This window comes from Uloborus diversus, unplaced genomic scaffold (assembly GCF_026930045.1).
Source record: "Uloborus diversus isolate 005 unplaced genomic scaffold, Udiv.v.3.1 scaffold_312, whole genome shotgun sequence".
Lineage (NCBI taxonomy): Eukaryota > Metazoa > Arthropoda > Arachnida > Araneae > Uloboridae > Uloborus > Uloborus diversus.
This window is the reverse complement of record NW_026558475.1, coordinates 162,076-183,372: the sequence shown is the minus strand read 5'-3', so window position 1 is coordinate 183,372 and position 21,297 is coordinate 162,076. Positions and strand designations below refer to the sequence as shown.

At 33.6% G+C, this 21,297-nt stretch overlaps 1 protein-coding gene across 1 annotated transcript in view; it reads left to right on the top strand.

The window, feature by feature from the left end:
- Positions 1-1,180: 1,180 nt before the first annotated feature.
- LOC129233290 (negative elongation factor A-like) overlaps positions 1,181-21,297 on the top strand; it is a gene marked incomplete at its 5' end in the record, with an annotated part of 58,963 nt that continues 38,846 nt past the window's right edge. The window contains 4 exons of the mRNA XM_054867340.1: positions 1,181-1,375; positions 5,072-5,263; positions 5,396-5,657; positions 20,853-20,953. Coding sequence (XP_054723315.1) covers positions 1,181-1,375; positions 5,072-5,263; positions 5,396-5,657; positions 20,853-20,953 — 750 coding nt within the window. The remainder of the gene's footprint in view (positions 1,376-5,071; positions 5,264-5,395; positions 5,658-20,852; positions 20,954-21,297) is intronic.

Below are 21,297 nucleotides of genomic sequence, written 5' to 3'. Positions count from 1 at the left end.
GAAATTGTGCACAAACTTTGAAGATTTTTACAGGAACGGGTTTTTGTGCTCTCCCGTGGATTTTTTTTCAAACTTGACGTCCTAACAATTTAAGCATAATATTCTATGATATTATAAGGAGGGGTTCAGAGAAGACGCCACTTGAATTTTTTTTGCAAGTGACTGTTTAATTTTTTTTTTTTTTTTTGATGATATTAGAGGAATGCGGTTCGGGGGGCCCTTGCCCAAATCGTTTCTGAAAAGGAAGTCTTAAGAATGCGATTGTAGGACCATATTTGGTAACATTAGAGACAGCAATCTTTCGAAATTGAAGCTCCGAAAACGCAATTTTAAGCGATTTTCGAACGCAAATTAAACCGATGTTGTAAGGTATTCAGAGACTTTCCTTGGAAATTTTGTGAAATTGAACATCTGGAAACGAAAGTTGGAAGTTTTTCCGTAATGTTTTTGGTGGGAGGGGGGGATACGAATGATATACTTTTATTTTTAGACGAACTTGAAAGGAATAAAATAGGGCGGGGGCAACTAGCTGACCAACTAGTTGTAACTATTGAATATTTTTAATTAAGAGATTTCTTTTTAAAAGAAATTAAAATTTACCCTAACATTATTATTTTTTTTTTTCGAATTAAAATCCAATATCGTCTCTGATCTACCAAAAAAGTTCTGTTTGTGAATACTTCCTAACAATGCTCTGGGGGAAAAGGGTAAATGGACAGGCCCTTGGACATATGTCTTGTGTTAGTGATCAACCAACTTCGCTCTGATGTTTCTTGAAGTAAAAGTTGAGAATATTAGGATACACAATTCAGGGGGGAAATGCAACCAAGTAAATTTTAAGAAATATTTCCTGACCCCCTTTTTCCTCCCACACATATGCAATCCATTTTTTTTTTTTTTTATTTGAAGCAAACATGAACAGATAAAAAAGAAAATAAATAGAAAATTATAAATTATTGTCTGAAAAAAGTGAAAGAGCCCGGGCCCCCCTCTGGCCCCTTCCACGAGCCGCCACTGATTATTCCTTATTTCAATATTTATTCAAATGCTATTTTGGTGAAATAAAAGTTTCTTTTTTAGTTACAGGTATATTACATATTTTCTATTTTCATGCTTGTTTTTGATTATAAATCATATTTAACAATTTGCTTGCTTCTATTCATCATTACTTTCAATTCAGGCACAAGCAATTCAAGGAGAATGCACTGCACAAGTAACAGCTCAAGCTCTTGCACAAGCATCAGAACAGCAACTGACTACTCAACGGCAATCTCAGCAACAAACAACAGTTACAGTTGCTGGTGCTACCAATATCATACCTCCTCATCAAGCTCAAGCAGTTATTGCTAGTCTAGCACAAGCTCAGCAATTACAAGTAAGGAGTTTTATTAAAAAGTGTTTAAATTTTTTATTTTATTTATGTATACATTTCAGTTGAAAAATTTATTGCCTCATCTAATCCCCTCCTAGTTTTATGTTATAAGGGCTGATGTTAGCCAGTTTTTGGTAGGAGAAAAAACATTGTTGACTATTAGTGCAGTGCTGTAGTTTGAATAAGAACCTTGGAGTTTAGGGGGGAAACATCGACCTGTTTCTGTGTATTTACACATTGTAAAAGTATGCTTGGTGTGGTGCGTTTTTCTACTTAACTAAATTGCTAAAAAAATTGTTTGTTTTTACGAGATATTTTTCAAATGTTCTGTGGGTGCTGAACCCAGATTACCAAAACCCCTCACTAATTATCGCGCTTTTCAGGGACAAAGAAAAAGAGCGATATATCCGAAAGCACAATATAGCGGAGGTCATTAAAAATAATTATAAGTCCAATACACGAGTTAACTAGCATTCCTTCTTTTTGACATGATTTTCTAATGATTTCGATGTAGTTCCCGAATGTACTATCACACTTATTGAAATTTAAACAAGATTGAAATTTAAGTAAATTTTCACGGTCAGAAAGTTAAAAACAGCAAATGGCAAATTAAGACTATCTTTCTGAGCTACAGCGAGATAAGAATGAGCATTCCAGTACCCTCTTATTCCCAGTAGACTTTCTTATCTGTTTGAATTGCTGTAGAAAGGATGTGAAAGGTAAAAGTAACCCCATTATTTAGAGAAAACTCTTTTGCCCGTCCATATCATTCTTCCTTTCTTTGATACAAATCCCGGTTTGTGCAACCAAGCACAAATCTTTTCTGTACTAAAAGAAGGACATATCTTCTCTTCTACATGGGCTAGTATGACACTTGCTTGATGTTTCTCACTCATTGTAAAGACAATGTATCAATACAAAAGAAAATATCAAGTAGTTTACAGACTATCTTAAACTGAAATATACTGTGCAAGTATGTACATTTGGATGACAGGAATTGCTGCTGCTTTTCCAGCAAATTCAGAATAGCTTCCTTTTGTTCATTGACAAAATAAAGAAGAAAGAGACCTTCTCTGAGCATTACCATATGTTTTCATATATGATTTCAAACTTAAAGCTTTTTTTTCCCCTATTTTAGGCTTTAATATTTTGGGAGACTGAAGAAAAAAGTGATGTAACGAGAGGCTACCGTATTTTTTAGGCAGAAATCTCAAAAGAAAAAATTATATAGGAGCCTTGCCATTCTACTGAAATTTAGTTTTGATAAATATAACTTGTGTGGTGTGAAGTTTTCTAGTTACTTTGTGCTCCAGTAATGTCACTGAGGTCAGGCCCTAATTATTGAGCCTCCAATGAACAAGAACACGGGAACTGGAGCTTTTTGATCTAGTGATGGTATTGAATACTCGTCCTTTACCACTCTTTCAGACTAAGTTTTTATGCCATTTTGATGTGTTGCTTTATTTTTTTAAATCCAGATTACAGGAACAGATGTGTTCACATGTGCCCTGTTTGTTAAGCTGCCTTAAAGACACTAACTGAGTTTGTAAGGACGTCCCACATTGTTCGGGAACTCGATAATATGCTTTACACTCTTGCTGAATGAGGTCACTCTCTGTTGAATTCCTGGGCACTCCAGTGTGAAAAGAAATGAAATAGCTAATCACCTTGCTAAAAAAGCTTCTTATACTCCTGTTGTTGGCCCTGAACCTGCAATAGGGATCACAAAGAATCTCATTAGGACTGCTGTTTTTGATATTTTTAGGAAAAACAGTATCATGACTGACAGAATATGTATGGGCAACCTCAGCAAAAAAAGCTCAATAGAGTTTGCCCTAATGTTAGGGCAAAGGTGTTTTTTAGTCTTAATAGAAATTGCTAGTCAAAATGACACCTTGCTGTAATGAGTATCAGAAAAGATCCAATCTGTTAGGGATGCATCAGGATAAAACTTTCTCACATCTTATGTGATTGCAAAGTGTTTATAGGTTTGCATACCTTGGTTCGTCATTTACTCGAACCATGCAAAATGGGTTCAGGGATAAATTATGTATAAATTATATTAACAAAAACAGACACTTCATGGAAGATCGATTCATAAAGTACCAGTATTTGTTAACTTTAACTATTTTTGTTAAAACCAAATCAAAAAGTTTCAAAAAAAAAGAAATTAAAGAAATTAGTTAATAACGTAACTCTTAACTATGACTAAAATAGTACTGTGAAAACATACTCAGAAAAAAAAAACATTTAAATCTGATATAATCATAAATCTGAAAATCCCCTTAATAACTTATTAACCTTCTTTGAACCCTTTTTATTAAAGAAATACAGTTTGAGTCCTCAGATTTGGAATCACAAAAACCGGAAGGCATGAAAACCTGTTTTTTTCCTTAAATATTAAAAGAAAAAAATTGTTTTTAACTTTTTTTTTTCAGCTTTAAAAGTTTAAAATTGTAAATGTTTGGAAATTAATTGTTGAAAACATTACTTTCAGATCAGCCTTTTAATTTCATGTATTTTCGCTGTCACGTGTTATGCGTAAATAAGTGTTTTGCTGTAATTGGGCAGCAATCTTTTAGCATCCAATTTTGGTTAACGATACTCTCTTTTTTCTTCTCATAAGTATGCAATACAAAGCCTGTTGAGCGACATAAAAATGAGATTTATTTATTGTATTGATAGACAAATTGCATAATAATGAAAAGCAACATTCAGATTGATCAAAAATAAAAGAAATATAACGAACATAAGCAAAACCAAGTAAAGTGGGATAGATACTGTATCACTATTTTTTGAGTCAGGATCCAAAATCTGGAAAGGTCGCGGTTCCAAACATTCCGATATTGAGATATGGAAACAAAACTGAACAGCATACACCTAAAGAGGTCTTACTGAACTTCTATTATAAACGCAGATGAACTTCCTTAGAATTCGTCAAAACAGATCTATTCATAAACCCAAGCATTCTATTAACTTAGTTATTTGTATGCTGTACTGTTAACCCAATTTTTTTTTTCTGCTTCACTAATGACGACCCTGTATATAGTAACTTGTATGCTTATTTCTTTAACCTTAATGAAGCACTTTCATCCAACATTAACTGCCATGCCCCCTAAGTTATATCATTCCCCTATAGTACTTCAAAAAGTTAGTAGTTCTGCCTTTCATGTGTTAGGTACGTTAATAAATAACTTTATAAAATATTCTTGATTTAATAATGTCTGGCACCAACTTACCATACATGCATGTTTATTGAATTGTCCCCAAAAAAATCTTGGCAGCTGGGAAAGGCAGAGCAAATTTAACCCATTTTGAGTTGTAAAGCTAATGGGTTTGGAAATCAAAACTATTAATGGGTTTGCTGTTCACTGCTTCAAAACAAGCTGACAGCTTTTTGAACCCTGCATTTCTCTAACATTTATTTGTCTGAAATTCAATTAACATTAAAAATTATGTCTGCCTCGCCGCGTTCCCTAGTATACTGTTCCAAATTCATTAACTTTGTTTGGAAATCAAGACTATTAATCGGTTTGCTGTTCACTGCTTCAAAACAAGCTGACAGCTTTTTGAACCCTGCATTTCGCTAACATTTAGCTGTCTGAAATCCAATTAACATTAAAAATTATGTCTGCCTCGCCCCGTTCCCAAGTATACTGTTCCAAATTCATTAACTTTATGTATTTATTTATTTTTTAGCAAGTTCAGTTAAGCAAAGCTAATTTACCACAAGGAGCTGTGACATCAGTTTCGCTTGCAAAATCTCTTACTAGTGGAATAATGGTAAATGCGTCTCCTGGTTCTGCTCCTGCTAGCACTTTTGCTACAATTAGTAAAGCTTTGGGTCAAGCAGGTGTTACATCAATATCATCTCAAGCTGGGGCTGCTCAGGTAATGTAAAAATATGCTTATTACAAAACTCAACTAAAAAATTAATTTTGAATTTTATTATTTTTCAAATAAAATCATTAATGTCTTATGTATCTTTAATTAAAAAATAATTTTGTATTATGTCTCATGCAGAATGCAGCAATTGCAGCTGCTCTTACTAATGCCAATTTGAGAAATCAACGTGCCACCGTGACTGCAGTTGGTACTACTACTTCAATGACTGTTCAGGAGATGGTTGCAGCTGCTGCTGGTCAAGTACGTGGCTTGACAACTACAGCTGGTAGTACGTCCACTGCCCCTGCAGTAGTTTCTGTAGCTGGATTAACTGCAGTACAACTAGCTGCCTCTCAAAGAATAGCCGGATCTCTCTCTGCTGCTACAACTGTGGCATCTTGTAAGCTTTTATGTCACATTCTATAAAAACTACCATGTTATCAATTGAAGATGCACCAAATACTGAATATTCGGTTTAAATTCTAACCATATATTCTGTGTTTATTAAAAAAAATGTAGCATCTAAGAAGTTGTCTCTGTGGCTGTCCCACAACCAGGCGACCCTATAGCATCTACAGCCTTGAAATTTAGTACAAATTTACTTCAGACCCTGCTAGTTTTCACGTCGGAGTGTTATTTCCAATTAATTTTTTGTAATAATTCTTTTCAGCTAAAATTTTATAAAAGCCTATTAAGGGAATGATTTTCTGCCCCCTTTACATTCTATATTATTCAAATAACTTTTTATTCTGCTTAAGATATTGTTTAATTTTCTTACTTTATTAGAACAGGTGAAATAATATTACGTACTTTAGCGAAACTAAATTTTTTAACTAAAAATCACAGTTAAAAGTTAAAAATTATACATATTTTATTTGTTACTATCAGAAATGCATCCCAATCAACGTTGCAACTCTAAGCTCAATAGGCTTCACTAAAGATGGAAATGATCGGAAAATAAATAGAAATTTTGTGGGAAAACTTTTTTTTTCTTTCCAACGGGGTTGTTTTCCATTCAGAAAAAATTCGAAATTATTTCTGGCACAAATAAATGTTTTCAGAAATTTACAGTACTTAGATCCCAATGCTTTTTCGGTTTTAAAAGTTTTTTTAGTTCAGTATCCATCATGAAAACCCTAAATTTGGTAATGCAAGCTGTACAATAATTTCCCTGTAACTCAAAGTATTATTTATTACCTTTCTCACTAAAACTGTTATATATACACAGGACAGAATTAGTATATCAATGTTGTTAATTTGTGGACATTTTTTTAGTAGAAATTTTAATATACAGTAGAATATTGTTATAATGCACACCTTGGGACCAGAGCTTTTGCTTTCAGGCCCGGACTGGCCATAGACTTGACCGGGACTTTTCCCGGTGCGCCCTCTCGAAAGGCGCCCTTCTGTTCTTTTCTTATTTTTCGAAACAATGTTTTAGCAAAATGGAAATAAATTATGTGGAACAAAGAAGTGATTTTGCATGTGAATATTTTCACATGCAAAAGCAATGGTCTTCTTATTTATATAAATGTTCCCTTTTATTGCCCCCAATAAAGGCAATTAGTCCCCTCTCGTTTCGTAAACGGTCTGCTCGCAGGGCATCGTTTGTGGCTTATCTTTTGCTCCAAGTTTCAATTCTGAGGACAAAAGCGGACCCATGGTGTTTCCCCAATAAAAAAGGGATGTGAGGGTGAAAGTGACAGCACATATCTATAGTCAAGAATACGAGAATGGTTTGATTTATTGACTGTACTTAAGTTGCTGTAAAAGAGCGAATAGCATGACTCCCTGTTCTGGTAACGACCATGAGTGCAATAGAAGCAAGAAGACAAATAATGTTAATTTTTGAAATCTGCACATTAAAAATAGTGTAATGTCGAAATAAGCCGCATAAAAGCAATAATTTAGTGGATGGATGAACACGATGACAGAAGTCAGATGTCGTATTTTTTGTCACTTCACAAAATAACTTTTAGGACAAGACTGCACGGTGATTCCTGGATTTTGGATTCATGGCGCCCTTTTTGGAACTAAGATATTCGCATGGCGCCCTTCCCAAAATAAAAGTATGACTTGTAACTGGCAGTCAAAAATAAATACGAGTCGTGTATCTGCATTGAATAGCCCTTATTTATCCTGTAAAAAAAAAAAAAGTTTCACAAATAATAAAGTCTAAATTAATTGAGAAAAAATAGTTAATTTTCGATGTGGTCCTAGGAGGACTGCAGGGCTCCCCTGGGCACATTTGAGGAATTACTGAACTAAACACAATAAAGATGCCGAAAAATTTTAGAGATAAAACATTTTTCAATTTTAAACTAAGTTTTGTCAATTAAAATCATTACAAGTTCAAGATCTTTGTGTTCAAAACATATTCCAGTTTTTTTATTTTGATTTAATTCTTTCACTGTCTTTTTAGCCAGATGTGTGTACAAAGGAAGGGGGTCATGGCATAACCTTCGGCATTGAAATTGTTAGGAGTTAACTTAAGAGATTTTTTAAATCTCATTTTGGGGGTCAAGTTCTCGGGAAGGGCAGCGCTGCGTAGCATTTGGAGGAGGTTCGTCATTGCCCTGGCGGTGGGGGGGGGGTTGTCGCCCTTATGTAAGCTACAATACTACCTTAAAAATATTAATATTTGAATTCCTGCATGAAATCATAATATTATTACATTTTATGCTGCCTTTATATCATTTTGGGAAGTTTTTTCATCCGTGTTTCCCTCAGATGAAGCTCGATACCGCGCCCCCCCCACTCCTCGCTATCCTGTTGACTCGTGAAGGTTATTATTGAATAAACTTTGCATCAATGAAACAATGCAATTTCATTATGAGCGGAACGAAGTTTGATGTTTGAAGAAGGAATGTATAACGATGTTGTTAATAAGTAAAACGCAAAGCTATTACTTGTGACGTCGCGAGGGGGGGGGGCCGCCTCGGGTTTGGCTGTCTGGGGGGGGGGGGGGGGTGATAACCAAAGTGGATTTACAAGTTTTTTGATAAAAATGAAGCTGAAATGCATTTTTAAGACTTCTAATTTGAAAATTTTACAGGGGATAGGTCCGCCCGTACCCCCCATATTTTCCCACCCCACACCATGGAATCAATACGTACTACTATACTCAGAATTAGGTTCATATTGTCAATACTTAGACCTAGTAGTGACCTCTTATAACAAAAAACTGAAAACCCATTAGCTTTCCATGTGTGTAAAATAAGTTCAAAGTAATTACGAGGCCAACAAGTTTCACAGACCCCCTTACTTTTTTGATTCTCCTCGACGCACACATGCGTCTTGGGTAAGTTACATAAAAAGCATTCATAGTTTTTATTTGCCCTATGTATATTATCCCACATAAAATTTTGTTTTTCACAAATCACAAATACAGTTGTTTCTCTGAAAATTGTAATATTTTTCATGTTTACATAGAATTTAATTTTTTTTTTTTTTTTTTTTTTTTTTTTTTTTTTTTTTTGCGTTTAGAGGGAGAGGGGGGAGGGGTGACACATCACTAATTACCGCTCCAAGTGTCACCCATGCTAGGTACGCTACTGGTATTACAAATATTAATAAGAGTCAAGAAAGACTGTATTAGAAATGGAATGTGAGAAATATCGAAGTAACCTTATTCGTTTTCTATCTGCAGTTAGTTTTTGCATATCAGGATAGTATAAAGCCTAAAAAATAAACAGAACTTTTTTTTTTTCACAGAATAAAAGCTAAAGATTCGAACCATTAAAGCATTTTATGAGGGTCTTTCGAAGCATTCTTGTACTGTGCAAGAGCTTTTGACTAACTATCTTTTGGTAAGCAGAAAGAAGTGAGCATACATGTAGACCACACACTTGTTTTATGGCTTTAAATAACACCCTTTTAAGATGCTTTATATGGATAAGGATCTGCGATGCTTGGGTCCTGGGTCATTCATAGCAGTGGATTTATGGTTGGACAAGGGAGGACAACTATCATAAATTTTATGCAGTTAGACTACAGAGGTCCAATTGCCGTTAAGGAACTTACATGAATCGAAGAGTCATGTGGATCAGATTTTTGCATTAGTGAACAAGTAATTTTGAAGCGGCAGCAAAATTGGATATATTAAGTCAAGGATCTTTTCAACAGTATGTTACTCGTTTCAGTTTTCATTTTCTTTTTATTGCGAAAATATTTTCCTTCATGTATAATCTTAAATTATAGAATTACAATCTATGATTCATAATTAATGGCATTATGATCTATGTGCTGTGAAATGACAAATGATATTGCAAAATTTTCGAAAGTACATATGGTTAAAAAAAACAACGTACTCAGATAAGTTGAAAGGTCTTGTGTTATCAATTGAAAACTATTATTTTAAAAAGTAAAAACTACTAAGATCAAGCCTGTCCTTGAACTTTTTTTTTTTTCATCGTCCCTCTGTTTTTAATATGATTGGTAGTTTTTTATGACGGCTCTGTCTAGGTCGGTCGCGCCGAGTTTTCAAAAACAAAATCTGACACTCAAAAGTTCTCGAAACTTTAAGACAACAATGCCATGAAAATGAATAGAAACGTTTAAAATGTTCGTTTTTGCTATATATATACTTTAAAAATATAACACTTTGGACAGCGAGAATTTCTGAAATGAATTTTCAGAAATTAGATCCTGATTTAAGAATGGAGGAAAAAAATATCATTACGAAAAACTCTCTTGTTTTCTTATGCTAACAAAAAACTTGTAATTTTAATTTTTACTTTAAAAAAAATAAGGAATTCTTAAATGAAAAAAGGAGGCAAGGGGAAATTGGACATGGTCAAGAAATTTATTTGTTCTTCTTTTAAACTGAAATCTTTGAGTTTTCTTGCAAAAGTTTTATTGATTAATCAAATCAATTCATTTATTCCTTATAATGGTCACAAACAATAATAGTAATTTTAAATGTATATCCATACATAAAAAATGATTTCTCAAATAATTTAATTTCAAGCTTTTTCCCAATAGTTTCAGTGTTATTAAAATGATATTATTTATTACGTATTGCAAAAAGGCGATCAGGTGCACTGGATGAGTTAGATTTTGATTGGTTGTATTTTCCCCCAAGATATTTGCTATGACATGATCATGTTACTAATAAATAAATAAATAAATGATTTGAAAAAAAAATCAGACTTTAAAAATAGATTTTAAGGACTCTAGGTATTTCTTATGTTTTATTTATAAAAAATATGTCTTGCAAACATTAAGAAAAAAAAAATGATATTTTAACTCATTTTCATGGTAACAGTTTACTTTATAGCATACATAAGCCAATTTCGTTACAAATGCATAATTCGTATAAAATTTGAGATGTGAGATGCAAAAAAAAAAAAAACAAGCAATATCTATAAGTACAAAAGACAAAATGCGTAAACATAATTCGAATAATCTTTTGATTTTGAGGACTGAAATCAATTAATCACTAATATCATGTCTCATGTTATATCCGCACTAAATTCTTCATCTTAATTACTCTTTATTAATTTTCATTTTTGATAAATTATAATATTTCTTAATTTACCCAATTTGTAAAATCAAGTTTCCCCTTCATGGACTGAATTCCTTTTTTGTATTGCTATTCATTAAAAAAACATACCTTTTTTTTAAAGTACATTTATAGAAACTAGTAATGGCCTGATATTCATTACCACTCGCTCCTACTCTCAAAAATAATTGCATAACTAAAATGCTTTAAAAGAGCACCATGCAGAGATGCAAAGATTTTTACAGGGGCCGATCCTAGCAGGTGTGCAGAGTGCGCACCGCACAAGGGCGGCCAAAGCAAGGGGGCAGGCCGCAGGAGGCATCATGTAGTTCTTTTAATCAAGCAAAATTCCTCAAGAATTTCTCACAAGATGACATAATAAGTCGAATAAATATGCAGAATTTTAAATGTTCAATTATCAAAGTGTTTGCCAATTTTTCCAACAGCTTAGCATATTGAGAAAAATGGAATGTTAGACTCACATGCTTCATTTGGTTGCAAAAACTTGTGACAGAACTGGTAATCAGGCATGGGTGATACAGCAGGGAAGGGGCAATGACGGAAATCTATTCCCCCCCCCCCCACCCGAAGCATGAAAGCGTGCCTTCTAAAGGCCACTAATACTCATTCCCAGCCTTCCCCAGCCTTCCAAGCTTTTATTGACCCTTAACAATGAAGACATACATATTCCTATGTAAAAGAAAAAAAAAACTATGCTGATAGGATACTCTTGCAAGTATTTCAAACTACAAATTCTGTGGTTCAGCAGTCGTGGATGCGTGGAGACTGGAGAGACAATGGAAAATTGCTACTCCCCTGAGAGTCAAACATATATAATCAACGAACTAAAATTTTTAATTTTCCCCCTTTACAGCAGTTTTTTCTAATTAAAATCACGAATGAACTGCCCGGTTACATATCAAGTAGGAGAACAGGGCCTTTGCCCCGGGTTACAAATTTTAAGTGTAGCTCCAAAACGAAGATCCAAAAGGATGCCTTGACCTTTTTGACAAGACTAAAGAAGGCTTCAAACTGCGTTTTTAGGACTTCAATTTAGGAAAATTTTGCTGGTTGAACCATCGATCTTAAAGATCCAATTCAGTCTCTTATTCACTCTTTCTACTTTAAATTTAATCAAACATAGCCTAAAAATGATCGCTCTAAAATCCAAAATGTCTCTTTGGGGACAGCTCTTCCAAACGTCATCAAAAATTGCTTAATGGCATTTTTCGAATTTCTTTTTCGAAATTTGCGGTAGAGGCCCCTGATATCCATTCCCTAACATTACTACCAAAGATGGTCTGAATTAGCGGCCCTCAATCCTACCCCCTCTCACTTAACGTATTCAAAAACAAACCAAAATTGCGTTTTTCAATCGTCAGTTTCAAAGAACTTTGGGGGAAATACCGCGGATCCCCCTTTTCTCCAACGTAATCACTATGGCTCAAACTTTCGTTTTTTAGATGGTTCCGTGAAGCCACCAAACCCTTCCTGCTTAAAATAGCCTGAAATTGACTTCAGTTTCAAAAAACAGTTCTTGAGGGCACACTGAATCCCCAACCGCTCTTTGTCCCATCGTTATCAAACAATGCCTAAAATACGATTTTAGGACTTCCATTTCTAAAAAATTTCGGATAGCTTACGTAAATTTTCACGGTGCTTGGACATCCGGCATCCCCCATCAATCGGAGACAAGTCTTTAGTTATTTTTCAGATATTAATATCGAAAAATATTCAGAAAGATCCGCTGAAACTTCTCGGTTTCCTTAACGTCACCAAAGATAGTACTAAATTGCGCTTTTTAGAGCCCTAAAACCCTTCCTTCACAAAAATAGCCTAAAATTGATTTTAATTCCGAAAAATATTTCTCAGTTCGGAGTATTTTCCCCTATCGTGTCCAAAATCTAGCGAAAAATGTGTTTTTGAAACAATAGTTCCGATAAATTAACAGAGGAAAGATGCCAGACCCCCTACCGTCACCAAAGACAGCCTAAATTTGAGTTTTAAACTTCAATTTTGAAAACTTTCGATAGGAGACGACCGAATCTCCCTCCCTCCAACAACGTCAACAAAGATAACACAAAATTGCTTGTTCCAAACTTCCGTTCCAGAAAATTTTCTTTAAGAGCGCCCGATCCTTTCTAAACTAAGGTCAGGGAAAAAAAAGCTGCAATTTAACATCAATTTTTAAAGAATTTTAGGAAAGAACTCCAACATTACTTTCCCCTCAAATCTCGAAAAATTTCCTAAAATTGCAATTTTTGACGTCAATATTGAAAATTTCTCCATGGACCTTGAATGTTCCCGACTCTTGTCCTAGCAACCAAACACAACCAAAGATTAATTACAGCTTTTTTTCATAAGCCAATTTTGAATATTTTCTGGATGCGATCCCCCCCCCCCCCTGTTTCTTCCTCCTCCGTCTTTCCTCTGATGTCACCAAAGACAGACTATAAAATGCGTTTTTACGACTAGTACATTTTTTGTACCTATTACTTTCTTCAAAGATATAAATTGCACCTAAGGAGTTTTTTCTAACTTTTTACTTGAATTCATCCTTCTTCTGTTTTGTTTTTCTTTTTTTTTTTAATTAGATCTTGATACAGAAATTTGAAGAAAGATTTATATAGATTTATATGGGCGTTATAGTCAAAACATGCAAATTGCTCTTCAGGGGCGACACATCAGGTCTTTGCACACAGGCGGCCGACACCCTAGGATCGGCCCTGGATTTTTAACAATCCAAAGAAAAAAATTTACTTATGAAATGATATTTTTAATTTATTCTTTTTGAGTTTTGAACTTTAGCACAATAAAGTGGAAAAAAATATTTTAAAACAGTCTTTGGAAACGGACAACAGTTTGAATTGTCATGTACATACATCTCTTTTTAATTTTCAATTGCAGAAGCATTTTCTCGAAAATGACAAATTAGCATATGCAGGGACAAAACGAAAAAAAAAAAACCTGAGCATGAATGTTGATCGCACAGAGTAAACCTCGTCAGCTTAAAGAACCGACAAATTCATGTAATAAAATGATAGCGTCATGTTTTAAAACAACAGCAGATACCAGTGAAAAAAAATTCAATCGACAACACAAAAAAAAAGTATCACTGCAAGAGGTGTTGTTACTTAATGCTATTGAACTAGTGAATGATGCATTTCAGAAGAAAGACAAACAAGCAATGAATTTTCGGAAAAAGTTTCTGTTGAGAAACATTTTGCAAAATTTCTCATTCTTCGAAATTAAAAAATTATTCCCCCCAACCGCCCCCGCGACGTTATTCAAATTTTCAGGGTGTATTTTGGTGGTCTTTCGTCTCTTTTTTTAGGGGAGTCTCTTTCTAGGGGGTAATCATTAATATTTAAGGGGATGTACCAACACTCTTTGGGGGGAGGGGGGGGTCTCTTCTACTATTTTTGAACTTGCAAAAATATGACTTCTTGTTTAGACATTTTCGAGCAACAAAAAGGGCTTTTTTTGCTTCTCAATGATTTTTTATCCTTTTAAAAATGGTCGCATTAAATCTTAATTTCCTAGATATTATGGAGGCTCAGTCGGCTCCCTTCAACTCAGCTTTCCCGCGCCCTGTCGATCACCCAGTCCGGCCCTGGGTTTTGGCATTATATAGATTATTTCGTAAATTTTGAAATTAATGTTCAGAATACATGTATATATTTTCACTTCAGAAAAACTTTTAATTGTAATCAGTATTAAAGCATTAATTATGCAATTTAATATGTATGTTATCATTCACAAATATGTTTCACAATCAAAAGAAAGTGAATTATCCTGCACTTCTGCGAGCTTTATGATTTGCTTAACAGCTGCACTTTCAAGAGCAATATAGATTTTTTTTTTAACTGTGAATACAAATATTCATTTAAAAGCATTGATGTAAAGAAGAAAAACTAATTAAAAATTTCATTTTTCTAAGTATTTTAATGTTTGCAAGGCAGAACCGAGGGATTTTTTAATTGCAAAGCCTTTTGTGAGTCTCAAAAGTTGCACTGTTTATAGAGAATTATGTTTCATAGGTCAGCGATATAAAGGTATACTGCTGTATTTTCATTTAATGGGTATGTGCACTAGAGGTCACTTTGGGCTCATTTTTGTAATTCTGAGCTCGAAAACTTGTAAACAGAGCCTGCCTGAGTCTAGGGACTATTGTCTCATACCAAAATCTGAACCCGGCCGAGCTCAAGTGAAATACTCTTCAAACTGAGCTCACTAGAGTCCGAATAAAGGCTTGGTTTTATTGAAATGTAATCTCAGTTATTGTTTTACATCAACCAAATAAAGCTATTATATTGCAACTGAGACTGATTCAGAAAAAAAAATCCTATTGTTTTATTGATGGAGAGTATTTGGTTAAAATTTTATCAAAATGTTCCCCTTCAGATGCATTACCATATTATATATTGTAATAGTAATCATAAATAAACATACTACAAATAACTTAATTTATTTTCTGCTTTATTTATTTATTTATTTATTTATTTATTTTATAATTTACATGTGAAGCAAATATCAATCCAACCTTATTAATATATTTAAATAATGTAAGTTTATTTCGAGAAAGCACAGAAAAGAAATATTAAAATCAAAAGTGAAATATTTTTCCTCCTAGTTTTTTGTTTCATGCACTTTAAAACTATCGTGAAGTAAAATTTAAAAAATTCCATTTCTAATGGCTATTTCCAATCATGACTTACACTACATTTAAAAAAATTTCAAGCACTGTATGGTTGATTTACAAAAATTTTTAGCGTTTTTCAAAATGTTATCTATGGCTTTGGTATACGAGACACATGTACTAATTTTTAGCAGTGGCATAAAATTTGTTCATACATTTTACTTTAATATTTAAAAATGAACTTGCCCATGATGTGACTTACACTACCGGAAAAAAGTCATTTTTTGGCAATCATTTCAACTTACGTTTTCTTCCTCATACATTGTCTAAATAATTCTATTAATGCAGCTTTATAACTAATGTTTTGAATATCAATAAGTGAAAACAAAAAGATTCTAGATTGTATAATTTTTTTTTATGAATATGATTCTGCGTGACCTTCACTACAACTGTAATGTGACTTACACTACATTAACATAAAAGGTACAGTTAAAACGTGAAAACAAAATGAAACTAACCCATAACATATATTAACAAATCAAAATTAGGGAAAGTATAGTGAAATCAACGATCAAAGTCAGGCTTAAGTAATTTTATGGTGTCTTTTGCTTGCAAGAAAAGGTTTCTTGCAGGAACTGTGGGTTTTTTTTTTTTTTTTTTTTTTCCAACTTTTCAATAGTTTCTTCCAATGTTGAAGAAATGCTTTGCCTTGAGACTTTTGTCTTATCTGTGATCCACTGGAAGAATTTGATCTCCGCTTCTAGTTTCTTTTCAGCTAAACCGTGCAGATTTTTTAAGTTTCCACAGTGAACACAATTTTGGTAGAAACAGTCTTCACAACTTTCCTCAAACATGAAATGGTCAAAGTTCACAAAATTTAGACAGGCCTATGTTGACATCAGCACTTTCATTTTTGAAACTTGCATATTTTTCGCCTAAAGTCATGAATAGATATCTTTTTTGTACTTACACTTTCTTGCCATCTTTATGCGTGATGGTTACTAAATCTTTTACTCCTAAATCTTTTACCTAGCTTCACTGGTAACAGCTTTTAAAGCTTTCTTTGCTCTGTACAATTTCCTTATTGTTTTCTCTTGCTTTTTTTAACTCTTTTTCATCAATAGTCATTGTTTTCCTCTTTTCTCTGTGCCATTTCTTTTGATTTTTAAATTCATCATTATCTTTAAAAGCTTGAAAATTTCCACTTGCTTTTAATCTTTCTTTGTTCTTTTTTTTTTTCCTTCAGCTGCTGTTTTTGCAATCTACAGGGAAAAAAAAGAGCAAACATTAAAATTTTGGTGCCGAAATTACAGTGACTTACACTATCTTGTGACTTATACAGGGTGGCGATAGATTAGGGAAGTCAGGAAACTTTATCACTCAGGGAAATATCGGGGAATTTTGAAAAAATCAGGGAAAATTGATCAAATGATTTTTTTTTACTTGCAAAATGATTTACTTTGATTCCCTACGAATTTTCCGCCAATTATTTGTTTAAAAAAAGTAAAATTAATGAGGTGTGATTATACAGTGTCGCATATTTGTGCATCTTTTTTCCTCAAGGTCAAAGTATTCAATCTTAGGATGAGCTTCCTAAGATTGCATCTGTGTCTGTAAAGTTGTTTATTTTATCTAGCTTGAATTTTCCTTTCACTCATTCCATGCTACATAAAATAAACAACCCTACAGGCAAAGAGGAAGCTGTCATTAATGACTTGGCTCCCTTGCCTTTACTCATTGTCTTGAAGTAATTAGCATTCTGTTATCTCGATTTCAAAAGAAAAAATCTTTGTTTTTAAAAATTAATGCTGAAAAAAATCATAAAAGTTTTTAATTTAATTGCTAAAATTGAATTTTGGCTGAAAATCTTTTTTTTTTTTTTGCCATGGTATTATTTTCTCTCACTTTTTTTTACACTACACTTAGATTACACTTTTTTTTTCAGATTTTAAAACTATGTACACATAAATTATCAAATTAATAATTGTTTTTGCATTTCAATATTGTTTTTTACTAAAGTAATGTAAGATTTTTTTTTTTTTTTTTTGACAACTCATGAAATCATTTGAAATTGAGTTGTGGACATATGTAAATATTTTTATTATTTTTTAATAGTTAAAATGCTGTATTCATTCATTAAAACCTAAGTCCTTGATTAGAAAATAGCTCAATATGACCGGTTCTTGAAAGATTTCAATTTGTTTTACATAAATATGTCTATTCTGATGTGTGCAGGTCTTGGGCAGCAACAACACATTTTTCTTCTTTTTTTTCCCATCTATTGTAAGTTATCTTTATTTTACATTCTCGCTTATTTGGTTTCCGCTTAAAAAAAAGGCGCGAAAGAAATGTCTAATTCCGACATTTTCCTTTTGTTACTACTGAATCTACCACACATTTCTTCAAATATCCTGAAAACTAATTTCTGCCGATACTGCCGTTTACCTGCACACGGCAGTATTATTTATGTTAGTAAAACTACTTTACTTCTATACTTTAACTATCACTTGTTATTCTTGCAGCAACAATTATACTGCTCGAAAATTCAATTCAATATTATCTCAATTTAAATTTTTTAGTTTTATCATGATTAGATATGTCTTAAAGAATAGTTTTAAAAATTTCTTAGAATTCTTATGTTAACTGATTCTTGGAAGTTAAGTATTTGTTTTTGATTTCCTACAAAATTTCTCTGTCGATAATTTAATATGCTATTTTTACCAAAAAAAAGGGAGCATCTTTTCAAAATATATTTTTAATTAACAGCTTAAACTGTTTTAAACACTGCATTTTATTTAAATTGCAACGCTTTTCAGGTAGGGCAAAGAAAGGGAACCATTATCATTGGTAACATAAATCAGCGAAATTTGGTGAACTTAATCAGGGAAAAGTCAGGGGAACTTTTTTTCCAGTTCCTTTCGCCACCCTGTTACACTAAAAAACTAACATGATTAAAATTCAAGCAAAATATTTATTATATTAAACTTTTTTTATTTTAAATTTACGCCCACCAACGTCTTCTCGGACATAAGGCACCTTGCAGTCCAATACAACAGAGATGCAGTAGCAGAGCGGGAAAGCTCCCTGAAGACGACATCCTTCAGCACGTCATGAGAACGGGGCAATCAAAAAGATGCTCCCTGTCATTTGCTTAGTCCCTTCACATAGTGGGCACAGCGGGGAACTGGCCAGTCCGATTTTTAAAAGATGGGCTTGTAAGTAGTCGTGACCAGTAATGAGACAAAAAGAATGTAACCCCTTCAACTCTAGGAAAAAGGAAAAGTTGCAGTCTTCAAGAAGACAGGCCCAAGATTTTCCGCTGGCAATGCCACGGAGAGATGAAATTCTTTTGAGCCTATTATTGCTCCCAAGATGTCACTTGGCGTTTCGAAGAGGGATCGGGAGGCAAGGTGGATTTAATGTTGAAACCTCTTTAGCTAACAAGTCAGTTTGCTCGTTGCCATGGATGCGGCAGTGGCTTGGTATCCATTGGAGCACAACGTCTTTACCGGTCTTAAGAAGTGCACTAATAATGAGTTTACATTCAAACTCGGTCTCTGTTGGGAAAAGGTTATAGTCTGTGATTGACTGTATTGCAGCTTGGGAGTCAACGAAAGTAACAATTTTTTGGCAAGAGAGCTCAGTGACAGCCTTAAGGGACATATAAATTGCAAAAACTTCACCGTCAAAATTATCTGACCAGGCACTAAAAGATTCCTTCAGGTTGGAAAAAGCGCCAGCACCAGCCCTACCTGTAGAGGCTGTGGCAGATCCATCAGTATAAACGTGAAGCCAATCTTGAAATGGATACCTTTCATGAATAGTAGCCAGGGCAGAAGCCCTTAACTCAACCTGTGAGGAACAATGTTTACGAAGAGGCTGCACCAAGTCCAAATTAGCAGTAGCGTAATTTAAAGTACCCGGGCAAATAGACGGTCTAAAATTGGGCTGTCTGATGCTCGAGACATTGAGGTTTGTAGCAAGTCGGTGAAACTCAAATAAGAAAGGATGTTGTGTTTTGAGTCTGGTCTGAGGAGGGATGTAGCTGTTCCGAAAACCCTCTTTTCTAAGCGATTTCTCACCTAGGGATAAAGCACTGTAGGTTCGTCTATCTGACAAACAATAAGTCGCAGTTTGCAATTCCATAGCAGCAATAGGGCTGTTAATTTTGCTGCACCAGTAATGAGTCTTAATGCCTTGTCTTGTGCAACGTCCAGTTTATCTAGAGCACTATCAGAAGCAGTGATAAGGAGTTCAGCACCGTAATCGAAAACTGGTATTGTATTAAACTTAAATTTTTGGGGAGGGTAGGACAGAGGAGGAGGTATTTAAAAACTTTGGAAATCTAATTTAATTTACAAAATTTAGGCAAACTTAAGTATTTTTCTGGACTTACACTAGAAGCTAAAACATGTAATTTCATATGTATGCTAAGACATAATTGCATTAAAGTAATCTTTTGAAAACTGCATTTATAATAGCTATTTAAAATGGATCAAAAATAAGCAACCACTTTTCCAAAGCACAGCAGCCTTTTGAAACAGTAGCGTTCCCACTAAATAATTTCAAAATTGTTGTTAAATGCAAAATTTAATAACTTCAGATATTCCTATAACATATATCATAATATGAACTTTGAAAAAAAAATGTTTTAAATTTACTTTTGGTATATAGTTACATGGAATTATGCAAATGCAAAAAAAAAAATATTGTATGGAAATTGACGATTGAATATCTTACCATGAGTCCGAGCCTAAAACCTCTATTTTTTGAGCCTGGGTCATCTCTAATGTACACTCATATATTGTGTGTCCACGTTTAACTTGCAAAACTTTTATTTTCGCAACCCTTAGCCCTAGATGCAAACTTCTGATTGTAAATATGGTCAAAATAAGGTGCTGAGTTTTCAACAAAAAAGCAAATTAGTGAAAAGATATGAAATCTAACTTCATATACAGACCCCTAGATCCCTTACTTATGTTTGAGGAAACGAAATAATCTCCATTAGAAAACAATTCCAGCACAAAGTTTGACAATAGTAAGTATAATATTCACTGAGATATGAGACATGGTGTTTTGTGACCTACACCACTTAATGATACCTTTTGGGGAGATATATAGCAGCTAATAAGGGTTTTAAATTATATGTGTGATAGTGTTTTTTCAACTTGTATAAGCTTTTATTGTGTGTTTTTACGTATCGTAGCATAACATTTGCATTCATTTTCAATTACTATGAAAAATATAAATATTTTGTTTTTTTAATATGACAATCTGTCACTTTTCAGAAAGGACGATAAGTTCTAACCTCATCTTCTACATGGTCCTTTATATTTTTTAACTGGAATATCTCCTTGAGTTTACAAATACCTTGTGAAATACAATTACATGTTAATTTAGATTTTATTCTTGGTGGTTTTGCTCTATTGTAATTAAAAGTATTTTGTCGGCAGCTGCAGTAAATCCCCTGAATACTCAAGTTACTACTCAGAGAAATATCAACCAATTGACGCAAATGCAAGCTATTAGGCAAACAGCTTTAATACGGCAAAGAGTAAGTTTTTAAATATTTTTTATTTCTACTTATCAGAGATGAGATTTTTCCGGCTTTTGCCGGAATTCTGGCTTTTTCTGTTGACTTTTAAAACCTTTCCCCCTTTTTTTGCCTCTTTCAGGCCTTATTTTTCTCAAAAATCAGGAAAAAAACGATTTTTTAAAATTTTCAGTCCTGATTTTTTGTTCTTTCTATTTTTCTCCTTCGAATCTTCATCCTCCGCGATATCTGCCAAAAACGTATGTTTTGGAATCGTGCCAACGGTGTCAAACACGGGCTGCGCCGAAATTTGCATGCCTCGTTTGAGATTTCAATCTTTTTGCATCCTGCAAGTATTTCAATTA